The sequence below is a fragment of the Solea solea genome, chromosome 21 (assembly GCF_958295425.1).
Source record: "Solea solea chromosome 21, fSolSol10.1, whole genome shotgun sequence".
NCBI classification, from domain to species: Eukaryota; Metazoa; Chordata; class Actinopteri; order Pleuronectiformes; family Soleidae; genus Solea; species Solea solea.
This window is the reverse complement of record NC_081154.1, coordinates 191,464-219,249: the sequence shown is the minus strand read 5'-3', so window position 1 is coordinate 219,249 and position 27,786 is coordinate 191,464. Positions and strand designations below refer to the sequence as shown.

At 46.3% G+C, this 27,786-nt stretch overlaps 3 protein-coding genes across 10 annotated transcripts; 2 read left to right on the top strand and 1 right to left on the bottom strand.

The window, feature by feature from the left end:
• Window positions 1-433: 433 nt before the first annotated feature.
• LOC131448442 (kinesin-like protein KIF20B) lies at window positions 434-14,067 on the top strand. 8 transcript variants are annotated; one of them, XM_058620904.1, is made up of 28 exons: window positions 716-905; window positions 1,289-1,454; window positions 1,758-1,862; window positions 2,149-2,238; window positions 2,619-2,732; window positions 2,824-2,962; window positions 3,614-3,798; window positions 3,879-3,921; window positions 4,001-4,146; window positions 4,392-4,461; window positions 4,600-4,711; window positions 6,167-6,238; window positions 6,311-6,457; window positions 8,694-8,856; window positions 8,930-9,190; window positions 9,286-9,389; window positions 9,465-9,582; window positions 9,686-9,791; window positions 9,906-10,498; window positions 10,570-10,743; window positions 10,842-10,969; window positions 11,050-11,207; window positions 11,318-11,499; window positions 11,697-11,789; window positions 13,169-13,231; window positions 13,391-13,481; window positions 13,563-13,699; window positions 13,843-14,067. In XM_058620904.1, the coding sequence occupies exons 3-28, from the start codon at window positions 1,758-1,760 to the stop codon at window positions 13,924-13,926; spliced, it is 3,678 nt and encodes a 1,225-aa protein (XP_058476887.1). In that variant the 5' UTR covers window positions 716-905; window positions 1,289-1,454; the 3' UTR covers window positions 13,927-14,067. The 8 variants fall into 8 exon arrangements, with proteins under 8 accessions (XP_058476882.1, XP_058476879.1, XP_058476881.1 ...); XM_058620901.1 differs by having other exon boundaries at window positions 2,146-2,238; XM_058620899.1 differs by lacking the exons at window positions 716-905; window positions 1,289-1,454 and adding an exon at window positions 434-489 and having other exon boundaries at window positions 2,146-2,238; window positions 11,697-11,783.
• A 500-nt stretch (window positions 14,068-14,567) lies between these two features.
• On the bottom strand, window positions 14,568-18,716 carry LOC131448443 (monocarboxylate transporter 12-B-like). Its single transcript, XM_058620905.1, has 7 exons — window positions 18,276-18,716; window positions 17,256-17,359; window positions 16,818-16,961; window positions 16,444-16,728; window positions 15,974-16,343; window positions 15,605-15,864; window positions 14,568-14,913 (listed from the first exon to the last, which is right to left on the bottom strand). Exons 1-7 carry the CDS (start codon window positions 18,632-18,634, stop codon window positions 14,762-14,764), a joined length of 1,674 nt encoding a protein of 557 aa, XP_058476888.1. The 5' UTR covers window positions 18,635-18,716; the 3' UTR covers window positions 14,568-14,761.
• Window positions 18,717-19,649: 933 nt separating this feature from the next.
• Window positions 19,650-27,717, top strand: asah2 (N-acylsphingosine amidohydrolase 2). The gene is made up of 21 exons (XM_058620707.1): window positions 19,650-19,672; window positions 20,284-20,418; window positions 20,759-20,862; window positions 21,730-21,873; window positions 22,276-22,452; window positions 22,613-22,740; window positions 23,902-23,979; window positions 24,057-24,177; window positions 24,311-24,436; window positions 24,539-24,625; window positions 24,931-25,035; window positions 25,158-25,239; window positions 25,361-25,476; window positions 25,567-25,661; window positions 25,735-25,774; window positions 25,879-25,977; window positions 26,108-26,203; window positions 26,725-26,874; window positions 26,999-27,055; window positions 27,126-27,214; window positions 27,369-27,717. Exons 2-21 carry the CDS (start codon window positions 20,289-20,291, stop codon window positions 27,562-27,564), a joined length of 2,220 nt encoding a protein of 739 aa, XP_058476690.1. The 5' UTR covers window positions 19,650-19,672; window positions 20,284-20,288; the 3' UTR covers window positions 27,565-27,717.
• The last annotated feature ends 69 nt before the right edge of the window (window positions 27,718-27,786 follow it).

Genomic DNA, 27,786 nt, shown 5'->3' with positions numbered 1-27,786 from the left:
ACAATATAGTATCACGTTTACACAATATAGTATCACGTTTATATAATTATCACGTTGAAAACAATATAGTATCACGTTTATATAATTATCACGTTGATACAATATAGTATCACGTTTACACAATATAGTATCACGTTTATATAATGATCACGTTGATACAATATAGTATCACGTTTATATAATTATCACGTTGATACAATATAGTATCACGTTGATACAATATAGTATCACGTTTATATAATTATCACGTTGATACAATATAGTATCACATTTATATGATATAATTATCATGACTATGACTATTCATACAGTGTTCAATATCATAATGTGTTTTTTATCCATTCTTACCTTTTCCTTCGTCATTTTGTACCGTTTTGTGTTTTTCCCGTGTTGGTTGTTTCGGGTTCTCTCTCTTCATACTTCGTCAACTTTGGTCTTCTCACGGTAACGGGCAGCCGCACCGTTAAACTCTGCATCCTGATGGCAAATGTGAGTGTGGAGAGAGTGAGACAGTAAAACATGTTCAGTCAAAGAAGGAATCACTTCAGTATGAGCACGCTTTTTAATCTGGATTCTTGGCTTCAAACAAAAACAGTGGTGGATTATCTTCACTAAACACGATTGGATGTAGGTCTCAATAACAACCAGTAGGGGCAGCAATACGCCATAGCTAAGTCTAGCCTGCCAAACTAAAGAAGAAGAAGTCTCGCGAGACTACGGACCGTGTGTGACGTGTGCTCGTGTCTGTGATGTGATTGGTTCTCCGTCGTCAGTTTAAAAGTAGCCCGCGAAGAGAAGCTAACAAGGAAGAAAATAAGAAGCTGGCAACGGTTTCGCGCTGATTTCTGCCTCTTAAACTGAAATAATGTTCTTTTGAAAACGGATTGTTGGTGAAAAATAAAAAGGTGAGTGACAGTTTGACAACATGTCAAACTGTGAACACACTCATGTTTGACAACATGAGTGTGTTCGAGTGTCTCGTTGTGGCTAATGCTAACAACAACGTTAGCAGTAGTGTAGCTCTACTCACTGAACTCCGTCTGAACTCCGTCACATTTAAGTTTGTCTCGCGCCTCTGCTCCTTCACGTGCAGACACGCAGGTTTTTAAACTAAGAGATATTGGCAGATGTTGTTATTATAGCAATAATAATAGATTTGATTTGTATTGCACTTTACATTAGAACAACAAATCTCAAAGTGCTACAGAGTAAAAACAAGATAATGATAATTTAAAAAAATGATCTGTATGCTTTTCTAAAAGGGTAGGTTTTAATTCTTTTTTAAAAGCATCCTCCGTCTGTGGAGCCCTGAGGTGGTCAGGAAGGGCATTCCACAGACGGGGAGCGGCAGCTTCGAAAGCTCTGTCCCCCATGGTCTTGAGCCGTGTCCTGGGTGCGAGCAGGCGGTGCTGTTGGCCTGACCGGGTCCTGGCTGACGTGTGTGGTGTGAGGAGGTCAGTGGGGGCATCACCGTGCAGACAGTGGTGGGTGTGCAGGAGGACCTTACTCCGTACTCAATGCGGAGCGGAGGATGGGGGTGATGTTCACCTTTAGTGTCACATGTCACCACAGTGTGAAGGGATTTAACCACCTAAATATAACGATGGTGATAAATAATGTAAAAAAATGTAAATGATGAGGTTATCAAAAATGATTGAGTTTGAATGATTTCTTTGTCTATGGAGCAAATAATAATAATCGTGCTTGTGTCATGCTGTTGATTGCGATGACAATTGTGTGTGTGTGTGTGTGTGTAGATGATGGAGTCTTGTTTTGCTGGGAAGCTGGAGAGAGTTGGACCGGTGGAGGTGAATGACATCAGGAGAGACCTGCTGAGTGAATTCACAGCTCTACCTGCACAGGTGAGTTGACCATGTGACACAATATATTTTTTTTAATTTTAACTTGTTAACTTGTCTTAATTTTTTTTCTGTTACTCACTGAGTCTGATATGGAACAACTGTAACAAAACAATTTCCTTTGGGATAATAAAAGTATTCTGAGTATAAACAATACAATAATATGTATGTATATACATATCTGCTATACTGGGTCAGAAGAAAGAAAAACAACCATGGATTTGTTGATACGTGACCTGCCCAGGTTGTCGTGTACACGTGGTAACTGCCGTGTCTCTTCCGTCAGCAGGAGGGCGCTACAGTGCAGTCAGAAAACCTGCAGGTTTATCTGAGGGTTCGACCGTTCACTGTGTCTGAGCGCAACAGCGGAGAATCACAGGTAACACAGGCGTCACCTGAGCACGACATGTGAGCCGTGTTCAGTAACTGATCTACAACTCAAACACTATTTATCAAGTTTCTGTGTAATTCACAAGTACTTTTCTTATTATTGTTAATCATAATAATGATAATAATAAAAAAGATGAAATATTACAGTGGATGTGTCGTCTGTCTTGTGTCTTCTGTCGTGTGACGTCTTTTTTGTGTCGTCTGTCTTGTGTCATGTGTCGTCTGTCTTGTGTCTTCTGTCGTGTGACGTCTTTCTTGTGTCGTCTGTCTTGTGTCTTCTGTCGTGTGACGTCTTTCTTGTGTCGTCTGTCTTGTGTCATGTGTCGCCTGTCTTGTGTCATCTGTCTTGTGTCGTCTGTCGCTGTGCAGGAGTGTGTGACCATCGAAGGACCAGACACTGTGGTCCTGAAAGCTCAGAGGAGCTGTCAATCAAACCGACAGAGTGATAAGTCACAGACGGCTCAGAGGTTCAGTTTCACTCAGGTAACTCCATCATCATCATCATCATCATCATCTACGAGCAGCTGCTCCACAGACTGAAGCAGCAGAACCCTGTGTTCATGTTGTTGTCCAGGTGTTTGGTCCAGAGTCCAGTCAGAGGACTGTGTTCGAGGGTTCTGTCCGTGGTCTGGTCCGGGACGTTCTGGAGGGAGGGAACTGTCTGGTGTTTACCTACGGAGTCACCAACGCCGGGAAAACCTTCACGTTCCTCGGTCAGAAGCAGTGTTTGATCGTCTGGATTTTTATGGCGTGTTTCCACTGGCTCGCCTCGCCCTGCCCCAGCACAGCGCGGTTTAGGTCGCATCTCCACTACAAAAAAAGTACCTACTTAACGTGGGCGGAGTCATCACTGCACGGCTGCGTGAAACTGCGGTGACTTTGTTTTCTACGCGACACACACACTGTGACTCCTGTAGTTGTTAGAGATTAACCAGGTTTTTAGGGTTGTTAAGTCGTTTTAACTGATCTACAGTTCACCACTGTTCGGCTTGATTAATGTGTGTGAAGTCAGTCTGGCTGGTCAGTGTCCGTCAGTCTGACCAGTCATCACATAGTTACCTGCTCAGCACGCTTTTGGAACCTCGTCTGAGCAGGTACTGAAAATACTACCTGGCACTATGGTCGTGGAAATGCTACTGAAAGCGTGCTGTGGCGGGGCGAGTAGAGCCGGTGGAAATGCATTACATTTTGTCACAGGAGCTGCTGATCCTCTGCTGCCTTGTGTGGTCACTTTGTGTCACTGAGGTCAATCTGAACATGACAAAATCAGACATTTGAACTTAGTGATGGAGGCAGCAGTGGATGGTCCAGAATAAGACTTGAACTGTCTGATCATGTGATAACTGTGTTGTTTTGTGTGTCAGGTCCGGCTCACGACTCAGGTCTGCTGCCTCGCTCTCTGTCCGTCATCTTCAACAGCATCGAGGGCCGGATGTACAGCCGCGGCGACCTGAAGCCTCAGCGCTGCAGAGACTTCAGCAGACTGACTCCTGACCAGCAGGTGGCAGAGTGCAACAGCAAGAAGAACCTGCTGAGGCAGTTCAAAGAGGTGAGACACGCACCCACACACACGGGCACACACACTTTTGTGAGACAGTATGAGGACATCAGCGTGTTTTCTCTCGACAGAGCGACAAAAACCTCACGTCAGGACGATCCACGTTTCTTGAAGGTCAGTGTCTCTGACAACTTCTTCACCATGAGAACAGCTGCATCTCTGACTGTGTGTGTGTGTCTGTCTGTCTGTCCAGGCTCCTCCCTCAGCACTGACAGCAGTCTGAACAGCGTCTCTGACAACGACAGCTTCTGTCTGGACGTGGGATCAAACGTGCGTTTCTCCGTGTGGGTTAGTTTCTGTGAGATTTACAACGACAACATCCACGACCTGCTGGAACAGGTGAAACTCGCATTCATGCATGCATGCGCGCACACACACACACACACACACACACAGGAGTGGTAATTCAATCAATATAAGAATATGTATTTTGTTTTGTGTTTGTACAGCGTTTGAGTGTCGAGAAAAGCGCTATATAAATGTGATGTGATGTGTTGTTGTTGTTGTTGTTGTTGTTGTTGTTGTTATTAATAATAATAATAATATTTTAGCCTAAAATCATTGATCATTATGTTAATGTTCAGGTTGGGGGACACCACAAGAGGGCGGTGCTGCGTCTGTCTCAGGATGTCAAAGGAAACTCTTTCATCAAAGGTGTGTGTGTGTGTGTGTGTGCGTGCGGCTGTGTCTCTGCGGCTGTGTCTCTGCTCTTTAATTAAAAGAAAACTGTGATGTTAAATTTTTCTGACTGAAGAAAACACATCTGCCTCTGTCTCTCTCTTTCTCTGTCAGACCTGCGCTGGGTTCAGGTGGACAGTGCTGAGGAGGCGTACAGAGTGATGAAGATCGGCAAGAAGAACCAGAGTTTCTCGTCCACCAGACTGAACCATTTGTCGAGCAGGAGGTCAGTGTCTCATCACATCCCATAATACTCTTTCTACATACAGACGATTATCAGCTGCAAACAAGAAACTGAAGTTTGTAAACGACTCACTCTCTCTCTCACGCACACACACCAACTCTCCCACACACACACACACACTCACTCTCTCTCTCACACACACACACACTCACTCTCACACCAAACCTCATAGAGAAAACCAGTGATTTTAACATCACACACAGGAGCTGCTGCTCCTCTGCTGCCTCGTGTGGTCACTTTGAGTTCAGTCTAAATAAAATATTTCAAATGCTGAATCATTCTTAGTGATGGAGGTGTGTGTGTGTGTGTGTGTGTTGTTGTTGTTGTTGTTAAAATCACTGATTTTCTCTATGAGGTGTGTGTGTGTGTGTGTGTGTTGTTGTTGTTGTTAAAATCACTGATTTTCTCTATGAGGTGTGTGTGTGTCAAACTTTACAAACATCAGTTCTTAAAGGGGACATATTATACCCTATTTCTCCAAGTTAAAATAGTCCCTGCCAAACCCCCCCTTTCAGAACACTCGGTTTTGTGCCTGGTCTCTTTACATGCGAATGAGACACAGGCAAACACACACCCAGTTCAACTAGGGCTGGGCGATTCATCGATTTTAAATCGAAATCGGATTTATTTGTTTGGACGATGTTAAAAAAAAAAAATGAAAATGTATTTTTCTGATTTGTCCTGATTTACTGCGCTCACTCGCTCAGCTCCTGTTCCCTCCGCTCCATTCCTCTCCCCCTCCCTCCACTAGTTCTCTGACAATATCAACTCTAGTTGACCTTTTCTTAACAATGTGTGTGTTTGTACGTCGGTGAAATACGGTCGCTGACTAAATACGGCGACCGCTGGCCGCAGTCTGATGTGAAGTGGTGCGAACACACGAACACACGTTTGCTGACTTTATCCGGCACATTAGCTTCATATATAAAATCCTCTGAGGCTGGAAGTTTGTGTAAAACACTGTGCTCCACTGTGCAGCCACCAACAGCACACTTGTCCCTCCGCGATGACATAATACCGCTCTTCCTCCCTCGTCTGCACTCTCGCATTTTATAGGGACAAGGTGGAGCTAAGGTGGAGCTAAGGTGGAGCTAAGGTGGAGCTAAGGTGGAGCTAAGGTGGAGCTAAGGTGGAGCTAAGGTGGAGCTAAGGAATTAAACTTACTGGTGGGGTGGTAACATTCGCGGTAAAATGCGCATTGTGTCGTCACAATCGCAAGGGAATTCAACATCACATGTTTTATCGCCTATACTTACACTAAGGGGGACCACGAAAACATGACTGAGTATTCTTTTTCCACACTTTGGCAACTTGTCGGGCCTCCAGAGTCCTAAATATAAGTATTAAAATGATTAAAAAGTTGATTTTGCATTATATGTCCCCTTTGATGACATTCCTGATGTGTCTCTGTGTGTGTGTGTGTGTGTGTGTCTACAGCCACAGCATCTTCTCCATCAGGATCCTCAGAGTGGACGATGTTGGAGTTCCCAGAATCCTCGGCATCAGCGAGTAAGACTCCGCCCACATGTCTCTCTGTGGTGTTGTTGTTGTCGCTGTCGTCACTGACGTGTGTGTCTTCAGGTTGTCTCTGTGTGACCTCGCCGGCTCTGAACGATGTTCTCGGACTCACAACACAGGAGAGAGACTGAAGGAGGCGGGAAACATCAACACGTCTCTGATGACGCTTGGGAAGTGTATCAAGGTCATGAGACTCAACCAGCACGCCAAGTATGACCACAACCTGTCTTTCTGTCTCTGACACTGTCTGTCTGTCTCTGACACTGTCTGTCTATCGTGACACTGTCTGTTTGTCTCAATTCAATTCAATTTATTTGTATAGCGCCAAATCATAACAAGGCACTGTACATAAACATCAAGAGAGCAGAGAACCCCAACAGTTCACACAATGAGCAAACACTAGGCATCAGTGGAGAGAAAAAACTCCCTCTTAACAGAAGAAGAAATCTCTGACAGAACCAGGCTCAGAGATGTGCAGTCGTCTGCCTCCACCGGTTGGGGTGAAAGGAAAATGGGGGACAGCCGAGAGGTGGGGGACAGAAAGGGGGGGAGAGAAAGGACAAGAGGGAGATGAGGTAGAGACAGAAGAGATCAAGTTACAAGTTTATACAGTTAATGATATTATTATGGCACAATAATAATGGTGATGATATATATGATATGGGTCGCCTCGAAAACTGGATCTTGATCCTGCAACCTGCAAGATGAGGATACAGAGAGAGAGAGGGAGAAGGAAGGAAAGACACAAACTAGGGAGAGAAAGAGACAAGGTTAATGACATATAAAAAGTGAGAGAGTGAATGTGCCTGCACCACAGGAAAAATCCCCCAGCAGTCTAGTTCTATAGCAGCATAACTAAGAGCTGGTCCAGGTTTCCCTGAACCAGCTCTAACTATAAGCTTTATCCAAAAGGAAAGTTTGAAGTCTAACTTTAAATACAGAGAGAGGCTCCGCCTCCCGAACTGTCATTGGAAGCTGGTTCCACAGGAGAGGAGGAGCCTGGTAACTGAAGCCTCTGCCTCCCATTCTGCTCTTACAGACTCTGGGAACCACAAGTAAACCTGTATTTTGTGACCTAAGTGGTCTGTTAGGGTGATAAGGTAAGACTAGGTCTTTCAGGTATGAAGGGGCCTGACCATTAAGTGCTTTGTACGTGGGGAGGAGGATTTTAAATTGAGTCTAAACTGTGGGTGGAGCCAGTGTAGAGAAGCTAACACTGGAGTTATATGGTCTCTCTTTCTAGTTCCTGTCAGAACTCGTGCTGCAGCATTTTGAATGAACTGAAGGGTTCTAACAGACTTGTTGGAACATCCTGATAATAAGGAGTTACAGTAATCTAATCTACATGTAACAAAAGCATGAACTAGTTTTTCAGCATCCTGTAAAGACAGAATGTTTCTAATGTTCATAATGTTCCGCAGGTGGAAGAAGGATGTTCTGGAAATGAGTTTTATGTGTGAATCAAATGACATTTCCTGGTCAAAAGTAACTCCAAGGTTCCTCACAGTGGAACTGGAAGCCATGGTGATGTCATCTAAAGTGACAATGTGATCAGAAAGTTTTTCTCTGAGGTGTTTAGGGCCGAGTATAAAAGCTTAAAAGTAGAAAGTTACAGGTCATCCAGGACTTAATGTCTCTGAGACATTCCTGGAGTTGAACAACCTGATTTATTTCATCTTAGATGTTAGCTAAGGTCGGTAATTAGCTAACATATCTGGGTCAAGGGTCGCTTTTTTGAGAAGGGGTTTAATAACTGCTATTTTAAACGTTTGGGGCACATATCCAGTTAATAAGGATAGATTAATTTGAGTCAATATAGAGCTGTTAATTAAAGGAAACAAATCTTTAAACAGTTTGGTGGGGATAGGATCTAACTGACAGGTTGATGGCTTAGATGATGAAACTAATGATGTTAACTCAGGGAGATCTATAGGGGAGAAACTGTCTAACTGTGCACCTGGTGCTTCTAAAGCTCTTGTGCTAAAAGATGAGTCAGTCCCAATAAGTCAATTAATGAAGAATAATAGGCAACTCTAGCTTTGTGTAGGGCTTTTTTGTAAGCTACAAAACCATCTTTCCAGGCTATATAAAATTCTTCTAGGTTATTGGAACACCATGTTCTTTCTAATCTACGTAACGCCTGTTTAAGAGCACGAGTATTGGAGTTAAACCATGGTGCTCGTCTCATCTGATTCACCACTTTCTTTTTCAGAGGGGCAACACAATCTAATGTAGTACGCAGTGAGGCTGCTGTACTATCAACAAGGTTATCTATGAGGGCGGGAGTGAAATCACAAAAGATGTACTGACATATGGCACTGAGTTAAATAAGGGTTGCACTGTCTCTGAATGTATTCATATTATTATCAGACAGTTATTGTAGTTCATTATTGTACAATTAAATGTGAGTAAATAATGATCACTCTGACACCGCCTGTCTGTCCAGGTTCCAGAAACATGTCCCGTTCAGAGAGTCTAAACTGACTCACCTCCTGCAGTTCTTCTTCTGTGGTGCTGGACGCGTCTCCATGGTCGTCAACATCAACCAGAGCACGACGTCCTTCGACGAGACTCTCAACGTGCTCAAGTTCTCTGCCCTCGCTCAAAAGGTGTACACACACACACACACACACACACACACACACACACCTGTAGCTAACATGGGGGCGTGTCCTCGTGCAGGTGGTGGTGTTGACCTCTAGGCCCGTTGTCCCAGAGGACGAGGCCCCCCACAGGTCGGCCATGGAGCTGTCGCTCATCATTGACGAGGCCGACCGGCGCCGCAACGTGTCGGGGCGTGGGAGGAAGAGCTCGATGGTTGCCTGGGAGACGACGCTGGAGGACGTGCTGGAGGATGAGGATGATGAAGAGGAGGAGGAGGAGAGTATGATGGAGGGAACAGTGCTGGAGGCAGGAGGCGAGGAAGACGAGGAGGAACAGAAGGTGATCAACACCTGAAGCTCTTTGTTAGTTTGTCTGATGTTGTGTTCAGGGACTTCACTGTCTGTCTGTCTGTCTGTCTGTCTGTGCGTGTGCAGTCCAGCCAGCAGGCGGCGCTACGTTTGGTTCAGGAGGCTCAGATCAGAGAAGAGGTCAGCGCTGAGTTCATGGAGCTTTTTAACAAGATGGAGAAAGACTACAGGTACCTGACCTTCATCATCACCATCATCATCAGCTGGACAGTACTGATGTGTGTGTGTGTGTGTGTGTGTGTCAGTGATCGTCTGGAGAAGGAGAGAGAGATCCTGGAGGAGCGAGCAGAGAAACGAGTGGAGATCCTGAAGAACCTGGTGAATAAGACGGTGGATCTGTCTGCTGCTGACGACAGCACCAAGGTCTCACATACACACACACACACACACACACACACACACAGCCTTGTTACCAAGGCAACAGTGAGGCAGACACTGATGATGATGATGATGATGATGACGACAGGAAGTGGCTCTGTTGGAGGGGATCATCAGTTCAATGACTGGCGACCTGGAGAAGATCAGAGAGGACGCTCAGAGTGTCCACAGCTGTCTCACCGGACACTCTACAGGTACACACACACACACACACACACACACGGGGAGGACAGAGAAGGTGTGGCCTAGAATAGAGGTGGGAGGAGTTTTGTCTTTTTTCCACAGTTGTAAATGTTCCTTCTCCTCAGTGGCTCTGGAGGAGGAGATCTGGAGGCTGCAGGAGGTGAAGAAGAACAACGAGGAGACCATCGCACAGCTGAGAGAGTGGGAGGCAGGGCAGAGGAGGCGAGAGGAGGAGCTGAGGAGGCGGGAGGAGCAGCTGGAGGAGGTGAAGAAGAACAACGAGGAGACCATCGCACAGTTGAGAGAGCGTGAGGCGGGGCAGAGGAGGCGAGAGGAGGAGCTAAGGAGGCGGGAGGAGCAGCTGGAGGAGGTGAAGAAGAACTACGAGGAGACCATCGCACAGCTGAGAGAGTGGGAGTCGGGGCAGAGGAGGCGAGAGGAGGAGCTAAGGAGGCGGGAGGAGCAGCTGGAGGAGGTGAAGAAGAACAACGAGGAGACCATCGCACAGCTGAGAGAGTGGGAGGCGGGGCAGAGGAGACGAGAGGAGGTGCTGAGGAGGCGGGAGGAGGTGAAGAAGGAGCAGAAGGTCTCAGACCTGGAGGCGTGTCCAAACTGTGTCTCAGTGTTGTCGTCTCTGGAGTTGGAGCAGAGGGAAACTTCTCGACTGTCCAAGGAGAACAAAGCTCTGGTCAACGGGATGTTCACACTGCAGACGCAGGTACAGCTCTGTCCCTTTCTCCTCCCCTTTCTCCTCCTCCTACCCTTATTGTTCTTCTTACCTGTGATCAGGTGACCAGTGTGCAGACGCAGCTCACAGAGAGGACTCACAGGTGTGACAGCCTATCAGAGCAACTTGCCCCCGCAGAGTCCCGCCTCCAGCAGCTGCAGAGCCAATCAGAGGAGAGGAACAAGACCATCATCAGTCTGCGGGAGGAGAGGGACAAACTGAGACATGAAGTCCAGGTCCGTCCACACTCACTCATCATCTCACACATGAAGAAGACCTTTTATCCATAATTGATTGATTGATTGATAGCTGGGTTGATGTAATGATTGGGCAGGAGGGGCGGGGCATCAGCACGTTCCACGCAGTCATAGAGGAGCTGAAGAAGGAGAGCGAGGCGGCGCTAGAGCGATCAGCTGATAAATCTCAGCAGCTCCAGCATCTGCAGGAGGCGCTCATACACAGGTCAGTGATTATTGATTATTGATAGTCTTCTGTCCCTGGCTCCTCCTCTTTACCGTCTCCTACTCTCTTTCCTCTCACAGTGAGAGCCGGTGTGCAGAGCTCACAGAGGAGTTGGCCAATCAGAGAGCAGAATTCTCCCGCCTAAGGGCAGCGCTAGAGTCGGAGGGCGGAGCTCTGCGAGGACAACTTGAGGGGATGGAGAGATCACAGGAGGAGAAGAGGACAGATGAGAGACGAGGTGAGACGGAGAGAAGTGTCCTCCTGTCTCTGACGTGTCCTGACTGTCAGATAGTAATCTGATTACAGTAATCTGATTACTGTAATCTGATTACTGTAATTGACTGTCAGAGCTGCAGCAGAAAGAGAAGCAGGCGTTGCCGGTGGTTGAGGAGCTGAAGGAGGAGATGCACAGACTCCAGGAGAGGAGGAGGAGACGAGAGGAGGAGGAGGAAAATGAAGGAGGGAGGAGCCGAGAGTATGAGGCAGTGAAGAGAGAGCTAGAGAGACTCCAGAGAGAGAACACTACACGGGTGAGTTTCTCTCACTGTAGATCAGTGTGCTTTAGTTTTGGGAAGGGGGAGGAGTCACCTCAGACAGGAGGCGGAGCCTGAACTGAGACTAGTTTTTATCTGAAATGTTTGATCTTTGTTTTCAGTGGAATTATGAAATGTTATGGACTGTGACCTTTGACCTGTGTGTGTGTGTGTGTGTGTGTGTGTGTGTGTAGGACGTCCCTGTCTCTCCTCTGAGGACCAACATGGAGGACACGAAGAAAAGCAACAGAACCACGGGGAGGAAGAGGAAGAGCTGCGAGGTGAAGGTATGCGTGTGTCTGTGTGTCACATGATCTCACTGTGTGTGTGTCACATGATCTCACTGTGTGTGTGTGTCACATGATCTCACTGTGTGTGTGTGTCACATGATCTCACTGTGTGTCACATGATCACACTGTCACATGATCTCACTGTGTGTGTGTCACATGATCTCACTGTGTGTGTGTCACATGATCACACTGTGTGTCACATGATCACACTGTGTGTCACATGATCTCACTGTGTGTGTGTGTCACATGATCACACTGTGTGTCACATGATCTCACTGTGTGTGTGTCACATGATCTCACTGTGTGTGTCACATGATCTCACTGTGTGTCTCACATGATCTGACTGTCGGTGTGTGTCTGTGTCACGTGATCTCACTGTGTCTGTCACATGACCTCACTTTGTGTGTGTGTCACATGATCTGACTGTGTGAGTGTCACATGATCTCACTGTGTCTGTCTGTCTGTGTCACATGATCTCACTCTGTCTGTGTGTGTGTGTCTGTGTCACATGATCTCACTGTGTGTGTCTGTGTCACATGATCACACTGTGTGTCACATGATCATACTGTGTGTGTCACATGATCACACTGTGTGTGTCTGTGTCTGTCACATGATCTCACTGTGTCTCACATGATCTGACTGTCGGTGTGTGTCTGTGTCACGTGATCTCACTGTGTCTGTCACATGACCTCACTTTGTGTGTGTGTCACATGATCTCACTGTGTCTGTCTGTCTGTCTGTGTCACATGATCTCACTCTGTCTGTGTCACATGATCTCACTCTGTCTGTGTGTGTGTGTCTGTGTCACATGATCTCACTGTGTGTGTCTGTGTCACATGATCACACTGTGTGTGTCACATGATCACACTGTGTGTGTCACATGATCTCACTGTCTGTGTCACATGATCTCACTGTCTGTGTCACATGATCTCACTGTCTATGTCACATGATCTCACTGTCTATGTCACATGATCTCACTGTGTGTCTCACATGATCTGACTGTGTGTGTCAGTGTGTGTCTGTGTCACGTGATCTCACTGTGTCTGTCGGTGTGTGTCACATGATCTGACTGTGTGAGTGTCACATGATCTCACTGTGTATGTCTGTCTGTGTCACATGATCCCACTGTGTCTGTGTGTCACATGATCTCACTGTGTGTGTACATGTACGTCTCTCTATGTGTCACATGATCTCACTGTGTGTGTGTGTCACATGATCTCACTGTGTGTCACATGACCTCACTGTGTGTGTGTCACATGATCTCACTGTGTGTGCGTGTCACATGATCTCACTGTGTGTGTCACATGATCTCACTGTGTGTGTCACATGATCTCTCTCTGTGTGTGTGTTTTTGTGTTTGTGTGTGTGTCTGTCAGGGTCTGGTTTTCAGTGAGAACAAGAGAAACAGAGGAAAAGCAAAGACTGGCACCAAGACACAGGTGAGACAACAGGTGTGTGTGTGTGTGTGTGTGTGTGTGTGTGTGTGTGTATATGTGTGTATGTGTGTATGTGTGTATGTGTGTGTGTGTGTGTGTGTGTGTGTGAGAAGACAGAAGACAGAGACGGACAGATTGTTGACTCATGTGATGTGCCCTCAGTCGTCCCCGGCGGTGAAGGACAAGAGGGACGGTGCTCTTCAGAAGATCGGGGACATGCTCCAGAGCTCACCGTCCATCCTGAGCAGCAAAGGTCAGGGGACCCATGTCCACCAAAGACACTCTGGTCTCTGTGACGTCATAGTGACACAATCCTGTCCCTCTGTCCCTGCAGCAAAGACCATTATGGGTCTGGTCAGTGGACACTCTGTGGACGGGGAGAACGTCCCCACTGCAACCAAACCCCGGCGAGGACGGAGGAAACTTTACAAGATGGACGCCTCGTCCCCGCTCTTTGATTCTCCCACCATGGTGAAAACAGGCGGCCATTTTATGTCCTCACATGATCTGTCAGGAGTCACATGACCACTGCCTTAGTGTGGTCATGTGACTCATCAGGATGTCCGGTTAACGTGTCTGTGCGTGTGTGTGTGTGTGTGTGTGTGTGTGCGCAGACGACAGGAGGAGCGGAGGACGAGAAGGAGAGTGACCACGTCATCATCAGGAGACAACTGCGCTCCAAAACCTGCAGGAAGTGACATCATCATCATGTGGTGACGTCACCAACATCTTCATTGACTGTACAGTTTTTGTTTTGTTATAACTTAACGTTTTTGTCGTCGGGGTCAAATAAAACGATCACATGTATTTTTTTAAAAATAAAAGTTATGCCCCGCCTCCTTCACGCCTCCTTTACTCTACAGTGGCTGAGAAGGCTCAAAAAAAGTTTAAGAACAAACAGGAAATGCGAATGTTCCTTTTAATTAACAAATAAACAACAGTCTCTACGTTTGACGACGCCTTCACGATGTTTCCTGTAAAAGTTCTAACGTAGAACAGCAACAGCTTCTGTGGCACAGCTTTTATTTTGACAGTAACAGGAAGTGACAGCAGCGTCGTCGTCGCTCCTCTGACTAACAAATGTCATCTAACAAAGAAAAACTACCTGAGAATAATAATTATAATGATTATAACAATAATAGTTATTATGATTGAATTTTCTGACAAAATGATTTGTGTAATTTCTCTTGTCAGTCTCTGAATGCATCACTGTCTTTGTAATGTCATCAGATTAGGTTACTTGAGTAACTGTGGTTCTCTGAGAACTACACTAAGTTTTATTTTTGTCAAACAAAAACATGATTTATTTTTTTCATAGCAAATGTTTATAAAACAAAAGTTGTTTATTTTGAAGATTGTTCTCGTTTTTTTTCTAAACTTTTATGAACCAAACAAAATCCATGAATAAAAAAGTATCCTGCGATTAATCGTAAATTAAGATAATATTTTGATTGGTGGGTGAATCATCCAATCACGGCTCTCGTCGTCGTTTCCTCTGAGACACAGACGAGGTCACAGTCTGATGACGTGGGCTTATGGGGGCGGGGCTTGTGCGTGGCGTCTTTGGCCGCGACGCCAGTAACGGATCACGGTGACTGTGAGCAGGATGAGCGCGCTGGCTAGCAGGGCGGCGGCACTGAGCAAGAAGGGGGCCGTGTAGTTTTGTGTGAAGTCAACGAGCCAACCTGCGAAACAAGAGAAGAAGAGAAATAACGTTCACGTTAACTCCGCCTCCTTCACTGTGATGCAGTTTCCCTCCAAAATCAACTTCTACATTTTAATGTAAGTAAAAGGTCTGTTTTTAAAATTGTTAAAAAAAAAATGCTGATAATTCTTGAGAGGCTAATATTGACATCTGAATGCTAATGTTGAACGTATAATGCTAGCACAGAATGTTGAAGTGCTAATGACGCTGGAAAACGACACGGTTCAAATGTTGATCATTTCAGAGTTAAAAAAATGAGCAAAATGCTAGCATTACCACCGTGTTACAGGTAAAAGCATTAACTCAGTGTGTATATATATATATGTATATATGTGTGTGTATATATATATATATACATATATATAAACATACATATATGTGTTAGCTAAGTCTTTTGTGATGAAGCTAAAATCTGCGTCTCAGCAGCAGGGGGCCCTCACGCAAGTGTCAGCCAAGTTTCCATGGTGATCAGTTTCAGTTCAATTCCACCAATAGCAGAGGAGCAGGGCCAGCCAAAGCCTTTATGGGGCCCCACAGAATATGATTTGGGCCCCCAACCTCACCAATAAGGGACAAGTTACATTTCAAATATTTTAAAAACTCCCGGATTTAGTTGGCTTAGGTTTTTGTTAGTGGCGGTAAAGCAGGGTTAGCATGGTCATATCTCTTACCTGCAGTGGGCGGGCTGAGGAGGTACGGGATAGCATGGAGGAAGTAGATCACGCCCAGAGCCGAAGACAGGTACGAAGCTCCCACCACATCCAATGTCACCACTGGGATCAGAGCGACATAGGCGCCGTCAAAGTATCCGTAGAGGACGGCGAAGGGTACGAGGAGCGGGAAGGAGTGAAGCGCTGGAACAAAGAGGCAGCTGAGACCCTCCATCGCCACGGAGACGGCGTAACAGAGCAGACAGTACGGCTTCAGACACCTGAGACACAAAGCACACAGTCAGTGACATGACTACGTCTATCCAGAGGGCGGCGTCCTGTCGCATGTTACTTCTGGATTATCCATTTGATAACGTAACTCAGTCGTACCTGAGGTCAGTCAGCCAGCCGAACGTGATGCTCCCCACGATGCTGATGATTCCCAGTATGGACACGAGGAAGGTGGCTTTCTGGTAACACACCCCAGCACTAACAGCGTAAGGAAACAGGTAGACAAAGGGAAGGCTGCAGCCGCTGCTCAGGAACAGGAAGGACAAGGCCAAGAACAGGAAGTCTGGCAGCAGCAGGAAACGGTAATCCTTATTGGACAGGATGCTCTGCGTCTGAGCAGTGGAGTTTCCCATCACCCGGGGCAGCAGTGGTATAGATGAATGTGATGGCAACACAGCGGGCAACTGTGGGACGTCCTGAGATTCTTTTATTGCGAGTTCAGCAATTGACGGCAAGATGGTACCTGCATCTGCAACAGACAGTGATGTCCTCATATGTTTGGTCTCAGGTTACCTGAGGCGTCCTCAGGACCTGAAACAGAAGCAACAAGGACATGGACAGGTTCTCACCTGGCCTCTCTTCCCCCACTGGCTCCGCCCCTTCCTCCTCCTCCCGCAGTGTGATTGGTCGAAGCAGCGCCCCGCAGACGCAGAGGTTGGCAACGAAGGCGCTGAGGATGAGCAGCGCCCCCCTCCACGAGTACAGCTCGATCAACAGCTGCACGGTGGGAGCCAACACGAACGTCCCAATCCCGCTGCCCGATGACGCGATACCGTATGCCAGCGCCTTCCTCTGGCGGAAATAACAGCCCACCATGGCGAGAGCAGGCGTGTAACACAGTGCGAAACCCAGACCTGGAGACGGAGAACGTTTAAGAGTGAGGACACAAGAGTGAGGTACGCAAGGACACTGTGGACAAGGAGGACATGTCCTGAGTGTTGACCTGTGACGACTCCCATGGTGAAGTAGAGCATCTCCAGGCTGCTGCAGAAAGAACTGAGAAGGAGTCCACAGGAGGACAAGAGTCCACCAACCATCACTGCCACACGACAGGACCATCGATTAGCGACCAAACTGCCCACAGGAGCTGAACACACAGGGACAGGGAGTTCAGAGTGCTGCCCCCTACAGTCTGAGTGGTGTCCCCCTTGTTTAAACATTTAGGTGATGTCACAGAGTGAAGCCATCCTTTGTTGTCCCCCTTGTTCCCTGGTTCATCCCCTGGTTTTTAGCAGTGTTCCCCTTGTCCCCAAGTCTTGGTGGTGTCCTCCACATTCCCCAGTCTGGGTGATGTCCCCCATGTCGCCTCATCTAGATGGTGCCCCTCCCCCCAATCCCCTGGTCTGGGTTGTGTCCCCTGATCCCCCTATGCAGTACCCACCACACAGCATGGTGGCGCAGTCCACCAGACTGTGGACCCAGGCTGTAGCAGCGTAGTCAGCTCCAAAGTGAGCATGAAACTCCCCGAAGAAGATGGAGATGCACCTGCAGACGTAAAGAGGAGAACTCATCAGGTACTGATCAGTGATCGGCAGCAAGCTGTCGATCTGGCTTCCTATCAGCTGAGAGTGTGTTATGTCACACACACAAACACACAGACGCTAGCTGGTGGACCAGAGTGAACTGCAGTTATGTAACTGGAGTTAAAAGTTAAACTGGTTCAACTGAGAGAACCGGAACTAAAACAACACGTGGAGATTAAACAACAGTCACATGGTACATGATTGGTGTAACCATTCAGAAGACCTGTTCTGACACGTTCAGACTAATTGTGTCCGGTTCAGCCCAGTGATGATGTCAGTGGGCAGATCCTTTCCTACAGAAGCGATGAAAACCACTCTGATGACGCAGTGACTGAGCAGCTAACCACAGGGTTAAGGGTTTGATTCCCCCATCATGTCCTGATGTGTCAGTTCCTGATAAAACGTCCACATTAGTCGCCCCGTTAGTCGTCGCGTTAGTCCTCCCCTTTAGTCGTCCCGTTAGTCGTCTCCGTTAGTCCTCCCCATGTCATGTTGTCATCCTCTTGTCCTCACGTTTGCGTCTCTCCTGGACCTGAAGGCAGCGTGTGACTGGTGTTTGTTCAGGTGTCAGAGTCTCACAGTGAGACCTTCATGGCTGAGACAGGTCACACGGTTCACTGTCCTGAAGAGGCCACGCCCCTCAGGTGTCAGGTCACAGAGTTTCCCTCTCTGACACCTTAGCATACGGTTAGCCTAGCTTAGCATAAACACTGTAAACTGTTAGCTTAGCTCTGTCCAGTGACTGGACATTGATGATGGACATTTGTTTGTTAATAAACACTGAGTGTGACAGGGTTAATCCCAGGTAAACAAACACAGGCTAACGCTAAACTGTGTGTGTGTGTGTGTGCGCATGCATGCATGTGTGTGTGTGTTACCTGGTAAATGCTCGTGTGCACATCATCACCATGAAGCACGAGCCAACGATCACCCAGCCCCACCCGTTATCTGGAGGAGACACCCTGCCACCGCCACGCCGCTTCCCATCAGCCATTGCTGCAGATTCAGACTGAACTAGCTCTGGTCCTGGTCCTGGTTTTGAGGAGGTCTGGTGCATCTGTCCAGAAGAAAAACCCAAGGCTTTTATCGGAACCTTGTTCAAAAAACAGTGAAGCTCTGAGGGTCTGCAGACCTCCAGGTCAGGGGTCAGCCGACCCAGGTGGAGATGAGCAGACAAAGACGTTAGAGATGAGGACTCAAAAAAAAAAAGAACAGAAGAAACAAGTTTGAGTGTCATTGTCCTTCATGGTTTGCTGGACAGAGGACAGACAGCAGCGTCCTCAGCCTTGAGTCTGTCTTCAGTCAATAAGTCACCAGCTGACCCTCAATCATTAACCATGAGGACCACGAGGACCTGGAGGTGATGAGATATTAACCAAGCATGTGTGTGCGTGCGTGTGTGCGTGCGTGCGTGGGTGGGTGTGCGTGTGTGTGTGCGTGTGCTCTACTGTCTCTGCTGTAACATGAATTAGAAAAATTCGAAATAAATGACCAAATGATCCAAAACCAACTTTATTTATAGTTCTTTAAAAACAATCTTAGATGAATCAAATTTAGACAAAACATTAGAACCTTAAAACAATAAAATCATCATTTTAAAATGAGCGTTTTTACTGTAAACAAACACATGAGAGTGAGACGATTTTATTAGTTTTAAGTTTAAGGCAAAATATAAGAGAGTGGGTTTGTTAGGTGTATTTATGTGTATTAACTCTGTTTGTGTATATGTATGATTTTTCTATGAATTCAATAATAACTAATCGAAGATTTTTTTTTTATTTTAAACATTGTCACCAGTGCTTCGATAATACCTCAGAATTCCTCAGGCGGGCGACATGTCACTTTAAATCCTCTGCAGGACATTCACGTCATCATTCACTCACGTCTGTGATGTTTTTTTCACGTTCAAAACAGAAACATATAAACTCCTCCCCCTGATCCAGGAATCGAACCTAAGTTATCTAAATAAGTTATTTATGTAAAACAAGTGTGGACATTTTTGTCCTTAATGACTAAATAGTGTGGAAAAAAGAGAAATGATTTTCACATCATGGACAAACATGACCTCAGAGACAGGTGAGAGGGTGAACATGAACACTTTATCAGGTCAAAGGTCACACAAGTGTTTGAATTAATTTATTGACTCACTGATCACAATCTATAATCGATAACATGTGTGTGTGTGTGTGTGGCTCAGGTTTGACCTTTGAGCGACAGTTAATCAGATAAACAGCTGTGAACACACACACACACACACACACACCCTCAGCTACAGGTGAGTACGACCACGTCGTCTTCTCTCAGGTTCTGTGTGAGTGAGTCGGACCCGTGGTTCTTTTCCTCAGATGTCACAGAGGTCAGTTTCCTCTGACCTCTGTGACATCTGAGGAAAAGAACCATGTCTGTCGTGACAAACCTGATCGATCGGTTTTATTGATCAAATATCTGTGTTGGTTTGTTCATTACATGTCATGTCATGTAATGAACATGACAGTGTTGAACTGAACTGCAGACGTTTAACCTGAGCTCAAACCTAAGCTAAAACTTGAGCTCCAACCTGAACTAAAACTTGAGCTGAAATCTGGGCTTAAACTTGAGCTCAAACCTGAGCTGTGCTAAGGCTACATGTCAAACAATAAACAAACTAAACTAAAATCTAACTTAAACCTTAATCAAACTAAAAGTAAAGTAAACCTAAAGTAAGCTAATAATAAAAACTGAAACCAAGTTAAAATGAGCTAAACTGAACTGAACTAATCTAAACTTAATAAATCTGAACTGAACTGAGAATTAAATTAAGTTAACCAAACCAAAGTTAAACTAACTAACTTAACCTGAAGCATTTTTCTTCATTTTTAAGTTGACGTCTTTCCTCTGTGCTGACAGACAAAATGGCCGACAGGAAGTCAGCGTGCTGTGGTTTCTCCGCCCTCGAGGTCACGCTGGGCGTCCTCTTCATCCTGATGACGATGGCGTGTGTGACCCTGATCACAGTGATGTTCACCTGGAAGAGTGACCCAGGTGAACACACACACTCACACACACGCACTCACACACACACGCACGCATACACACACACACACGCACTCACACACACACATGCACTCACGCACTCGCACACACATGCACTCACACTCACACACACTCACGCACACACACACATACATGCACTCACACACACGCACTCACACACACTCACATGCACTCACATGCACTCACACACAAACTCACACACACACACTCACACAAAAAATCACACAGAACATGTTGCATCATTCATCATCATTTATTGATCGGGTTTGATCTGTAGCTAATGATTAGTGATGATGGATTATTGATCTGTCTTCTGTCCAACTGTCAGCTCCAGCTCCAACATCTGGACCAACGCTTCCTCCTCAGAACCAAACTTATCTGATCGGAGTGGGTCGAGCCGATTGCACTGGTCCACCGGCTGAGATCCCTCTGGTCAGTACTGTCACTCATGCTGCGTTCAAGGACATGAGAACGACCTGTGGTGCGTTCAAATGTCTTGAAGTCTTAAATGCATATACAGCTGTCCACAGGGACAAACCTGGGGTTGTTATGGTGGTTACGTGGACACCTGGGACTTCAGAGACAGCATTGCTGTGTGACACGTCTCTATGGACGCACACAGGAAGCAGACAAACGTCTCTGTGGACGCACACAGGAAGCAGACAAACGTCTCTGTGGACGCACACAGGAAGCAGACAAACGTCTCTGTGGACGCACACAGGAAGCAGACAAACGTCTCTGTGGACGCACACAGGAAGCAGACAAACGTCTCTGTGGACGCACACAGGAAGCAGACAAACGTCTCTGCACGTGAGCAGGGAAAATGGCTGGCGTTTAGTTTGTTCATCAGCAGCAGCTACAGTCACATGATCATTCCTCAGTCCCACTGAGCCTGAGCTGGACACACACCTGAGACACATGCTGCTGAGACACAGTGTGACATCACTTCCTGCTAATGACATCATCTCTGCTGTCATGTACAGAACAACAGAGAAATCAGAGACAGAACCTCAGAGAGAAAGTAGCTGTTTCAAGTTTCCTTCAGTGTCACAGTGATTCAGAGCTTGTTATCTGCACGACCTCGGTTCTCTGAAAACAGGAAGACGAAAGATTCGGCTGCTGTGATTAATATGGAGTTTATCTCACGAGCTGAGTCTGTCTAACACACTGTCACTCAGTGTGTTAGACAGACTCAGCTCGTGAGATAAACTCCATATTTATCCTCATGAATTTCTCCTTCTGAAACTCTGTGTGTGTGTGTGTGTGTGTGTGTGTGTGTGTGTGTGTGTGTGTGTGTAGATGGGCTACGCAAACCCTCAGCAGAAGGCTGCAGGCATACACACACGCCTGTACAGTCGAGCCTTCATCATCGATGATGGGGGGCGGAGACTTGTGTTCGTCACCGCAGACGTGGGAATGATATCACAGAGACTTCGGCTGGAGGTACACACGCGTGCACGTGCACGTGCACGTGCACACACACACACACACACACGCACGTGCACACACAAAAGGTTTATTAACTTAAATGGTGTGTGTGTGTGTGTGCTAATTACTATTGTTGTGGGGACCTAAACCTGTTTACACAGTCACATTATGGGGACGTGTCTTCCTTGTGGGGACAAAAATCAAGTCTCCATAATGTGAATGACTACATTTTAAGGTGAAGATAGGTTTTAAGGTTAGGTGAGGTTAGGGGAAGGGTTAAGATTAGGATTAGGACTAGGATTAGGGTTAGGCCAGTAGTAATTGTAGTTAAGGGTTAGAGTAAGTCTCCAGGAAATGAATGTAAGTTAATGCAATGTCCCCTCAAGTCATGAATGTCGTACGCGTGTGTGTGTGCAGGTGCTGCAGGCGTTGCAGCTGAAGTTCGGGGACGTGTATCGTCAGGAGAACGTGGTTCTCAGTGGAACTCACACTCACTGTGGACTGGGCGGATTCTTCCAGTACACGCTGCTTATGATCAGCAGCAGCGGTTACATCAGAGAGTCCATCAAACCACTGGTGGACGGTATCGTCAGGGTGTGTCTGTGATCCACTGCTCGTGTCTGTGATCCACTGCTCGTGTCTGACTTCTCTTTATCTTTATTCACCTGCTATCTCGTCATAACAACATAAAGCATGAGGATGAAAGGTGACAGAAGGTCAAAGGTCAGTGATTGTAACGTGTGCTTGTCTGCAGAGCGTCGACATCGCTCATCGTAACCTGAGACCAGGAAGAATTTACAGGAACACGGGAAACATCGACGACAGCAGCGTCAACAGAAGTCCTCACTCTTACATGAGAAACCCACAGGACGAGAGACACCGGTACACAGAGAGAGAGGAGGGGGGAGAGGGGGGAGTTCAGGTCTTTTGTGAAATCTGTTTTTCTTCTCTTAAACCACACCAAACCTCATAGAGAATACCACTTTAATATCACACACACACACACACACACACACACTGTCGCCTCCATCACTAATTTCTTATGTCTGATTTGAATGAATTCAGTAAGTAGATAAAGACGAGATCATGTGACGTAGATAAAGACGCGATCATGTGATGTAGATAAAGACGCGATCATGTGACGTAGATAAAGACGAGATCATGTGACGTAGATAAAGACGCGATCATGTGACGTAGATAAAGACGAGATCATGTGACTTAGATAAAGACGCGATCATGTGACGTAGATAAAGACGCGATCATGTGACGTAGATAAAGACGAGATCATGTGACGTAGATAAAGACGAGATCATGTGACGTAGATAAAGACGAGATCATGTGACGTAGATAAAGACGCGATCATGTGACGTAGATAAAGACGAGATCATGTGACGGAGATACAGACGAGATCATGTGACGTAGATAAAGACGAGATCATGTGACGTAGATAAAGACGAGATCATGTGACGTAGATAAAGACGCGATCATGTGACGTAGATAAAGACGAGATCATGTGACGGAGATACAGACGTGATCATGTGACGTAGATAAAGACGCGATCATGTGACGTAGATAAAGACACGGTCATGTGACGTAGATAAAGACGTGATCATGTGACGTAGATAAAGACGTGATCATGTGACGTAGATAAAGACGCGATCATGTGACGGAGATACAGACGTGATCATGTGACGTAGATAAAGACGAGATCATGTGATCAGTGATAAAGACGCGATCATGTGACGTAGATAAAGACGCGATCATGTGACGTAGATAAAGACGATCGTGTGACGCTGATAAAGACGCGATCATGTGACGCAGATAAAGACGCGATCATGTGACGGAGATACAGACGTGATCATGTGACGTAGATAAAGACGCGATCATGTGACGTAGATAAAGACGAGATCATGTGACGTAGATAAAGACGAGATCATGTGACGTAGATAAAGACGCGATCATGTGACGTAGATAAAGACGCGATCATGTGACGTAATTAAAGACGAGATCATGTGACTGATCACATGTCATCGATGTGTTCAGGTACAAGTATGACACTGACAAACAGATGATGGTGCTGAAGTTCACAGATCTGGACGGAGACGGGATCGGAATGCTCAGGTAAAAATGCTGAGTCACTGCAGAACTTCAAAATAAAAGTCCACTCAGAATCACACGTCTGTCCCTCTGTCCCTCAGCTGGTTTGCTGTCCATGCCGTAAGTATGAACTACACCAACCTCCTGGTGAGCAGTGACAACATGGGCCACGCCTCCTACCTGATGGAGCAGGACAAGAACCCTGGAGAGTTACCTGGACAGGTGAGACACATTACAGAGAACATTACATTGACATTCATTAATTTCCTGCAGACTTACTCTGATCTAACTTTCATCTTAACTTAATCTAACCTTACAGCGTGTGTGTGTGTGTGTGTGTGTGTGTGTGTGTCAGGGTGGCTTTGTCGCTGGCTTCTCGTCCAGTAACCTTGGCGACGTGAGTCCGAACATTAAAGGACCTCACTGTACGAACACAGGACAACCATGTGACTTCCTGAACAGCTCATGTCCTGTGGGAGGGGTAAACACACACACACACACACACTCAGAGGAAATGTCACGATTTTCAATGATAACAAACAACATAAAGAACAGTGTGTGTGTGTGTGTGTGTGTGTGTCAGGCTAAGCTGTGTACAGCGTTTGGACCTGGTGAAGACATGTTTGAAAGCACAAGGATCATTGGACGAAACATCTACATGAAGGCCAAGGTCTGTGTGTGTGTGTGTGTGTTTGTGAGTGTGCGTGCGTGCGTGCGTGCGTGCGTGCGTGCGTGGTTCATTATAATCACTTTGGGTTAGGGTTACAGAGTTACTGTAGTTAGTGTTAGAAAGCTGGGAGTGAATGAATGAATTAAAGTATGTGTGTGTGTGTGTGTGTGTGTGTGTTTGTGAGTGTGTGTGTGTGTGTGTGTGCGTGTGTGTGTGCGTGTGTGTGTTTGTGAGTGTGTGTGTGTGTGTGTGTGTGTGTGTGTGTGTGTGTGTGTGTGTGTGTGTTTGTGTGCTGTCCCCTGCAGGAGCTTTATGCAAACGCAGACCAGGAGGTGTCAGGTTTTCTTCACTTTGCTCATCAGTGGGTCAACATGACAGAGGTCAAAGTTCAGGTCAACAGTACACACACGGTGAGCTGCACACACACACACACACACACACACGCACACACACACACTCACACTCACAGACAAGATGAGCTGCACACACACACACACACTCATGTGCAGTGTGTGTGTGTGTGTGTGTGTAGGTCAGTACCTGTAAACCAGCTCTTGGTCACAGTTTTGCAGCAGGAACCACAGATGGAGGCGGAGACCTGAACTTCACTCAGGGTGATTCAACACAACTTTATTGTCCCTGTTTACGTTTACAAGACAACTCACTTTGGCTTCACAGCTCCTGTCTGTTTCTCTGTCTCTCTCTCTGTCTCTCTCTCTGTCTCTCTCTCTAAAGGGGCGGTCGAGGGCGACCCGTTCTGGGATGGGATCAGAGACGCTCTCGTGGGTGAACCGTCCAATGAGACGCAGGAATGTCATCATCCTAAACCAATCCTGTTCAGCACAGGAGAGGTGAGAACAGACACACACACACACACACACACACACACACACACGTGCACGTATGCACACAAACAACATCTTCTGTGTGTGTGTGTGTAGATGAACTGGCCGTTGCCATGGCACCCTCAGATCATCGATGTTCAGATCATCATCATCGGCTCCATCGCTGTCATCGCTGTTCCTGGAGAAATCACGTATGAATACTTTAATACACTCAATACTCAGTAAAGACTCAGTAAAGACTCTCATGTGTCGTCATGTTTTCAGGACGATGGCTGGACGGAGACTGAGAGACACTGTTAAACAGGTGAGAGACATTGTGAAGACAAATGAGGACATATTCTACACACCTGTCATGTGACCTCTTCCCCTGTGTATGTGTGTGTGTGTGTGTGTGTGTGTGTGTGTCAGGAGCTGCAGTCTCAGGGTTCGTTCCAGGACGTGGAGGTCGTGATCTCTGGCCTCAGTAACGTTTACACTCACTACATCACCACCTTTGAAGAATACCAGGTACGCAGCTGCAAAGGCTCATGGGAAGTGACATTTCTTCTTTTTAATGTCTCTAATGTCTTTAGTGTCTTAAATGTCTTTAGTGTCTTTAATGTATAATGTCTTTAATGTCTTTATGTCTATTTTCCAGCTACAGAGATATGAAGGAGCCTCTACCATCTACGGTCCTCACACGCTCAGCGCTTACCTGCACAAGTACAGAGCTCTGGCCAGAGCCATCGCACAGGTGAGAAGACACACCTCCAACCCCGCCCACAACAACAGAAAAAACACCTTCTACTGTCACATGATGCAATCAGAGGGTCATATGACATGAACAATGTGGTAGAGAAATGTCACCAACCTAAGATGGCCGCCACCGCTCTTTTTTCCGTTCATTTCACTTCTGTTGTATTTGTTTCGCGGTAAAAAAGTCGTACACATGTTACTGTTTAATCTGTGAAAATTCTGTGCTGTTTACATTTGCGATCTATCGTGTAGTATGTTGTTATTGAGCATGCGATATATTTACATCCGAGAGTTTTCCTGACCTCTTCAGTTCAGAGGTCACTCCCAGTTCCATTTTCGATGTAAATGTAACGTGAGTCAAATCCTCTAATAGAGGTGTGGCTTGTTCACGTAAGATCATCAGTGAGTCCGTGGGTCACATGACCTAGAGAGTGTCCTATCAAAACATATGACCTAGAGAGTGTCCTATCAGAACATAGTTTGGACAAACGTATCTTTCTATCTTTTTTTTAATTTCAGGACCAAGTTTCCGATCTTCCCGTCGGACCTCAGCCTCCATTTTTCGAGAAGTCGCTCTTTAATCTGCTGCCGAAGGCGGCCGTGGATAAGAAACCAGTGAACAGCAGCTTTGGAGACGTCCTGCAGCAGGTGTACCCCGTCTACAGACAGGTGGGACACTGCAGTGGTGTCCCTCAAGGCTCAGTCCTGGGCCCACTTTGTTTCCAGTGTCAGGTCCATTTTTGTCCACTCTGCTGTTTGTACGTAAACAAACGTAAAGTCTAACGTTTTTCAGGGAGACGCCGTCTCGGTCACGTTTGTCGCAGGAAACCCAAGACACTCCGGGGACATCGTAAGACATTTCTTATTTCCTGGTTGTTATTTGTTTTTACTTCCTCTCTAACCTTCTCCATCTTTTGCAGAGAGATAAAACCTTTGTTGCCGTGGAGATCTATGACAACAGAACAGGAACCTGGGAGGTTGTGCACACTGATGCATCATGGGAGACCAGGTATTATCATAGTGAACTTCAAAAGACTCACGTGTCCTCTGTCAGCACGACTGTCTTTCACATGTGGATGTGGCTCGTTAAGCGACATATATAAAGATTGTCCGTCCTGTCACAACCTGCACTAGAAGTACACTGACAGCGTCTTTGTCCGCAGGTTTCATTGGCTGAAGGGTTCAAGAGGAAGCAACGCCACAGTGGAGTGGTACATTCCTGTGGCGGCGCCCAGCGCCTCCTACAGGATCAAACACTTTGGACATTATAAACAGATGAAAGGGCTGCGTCCCGTCATCACGCCGTACGAAGGCTTGTCCGACGTCTTCACAGTCAAAGCTAGTTTTTACTATCAGTGACGTCATCAGTGACGTCTTCAGACTTCACACATTTGTAAAATCATTAAAAAAAAATTAAACGTTAAATTTACAACATAAATGTTAAACGATGCAAAATAAACCTCAAATGTTTGAATGTTAAATCTTAAATAAACTGAGTCATTATTAAAAATATTTATTGTCACTTTGTGTAGAAATGTATCGAGCAAACAGATACAGACCAGGTTCAGGTTCAGGACAGTG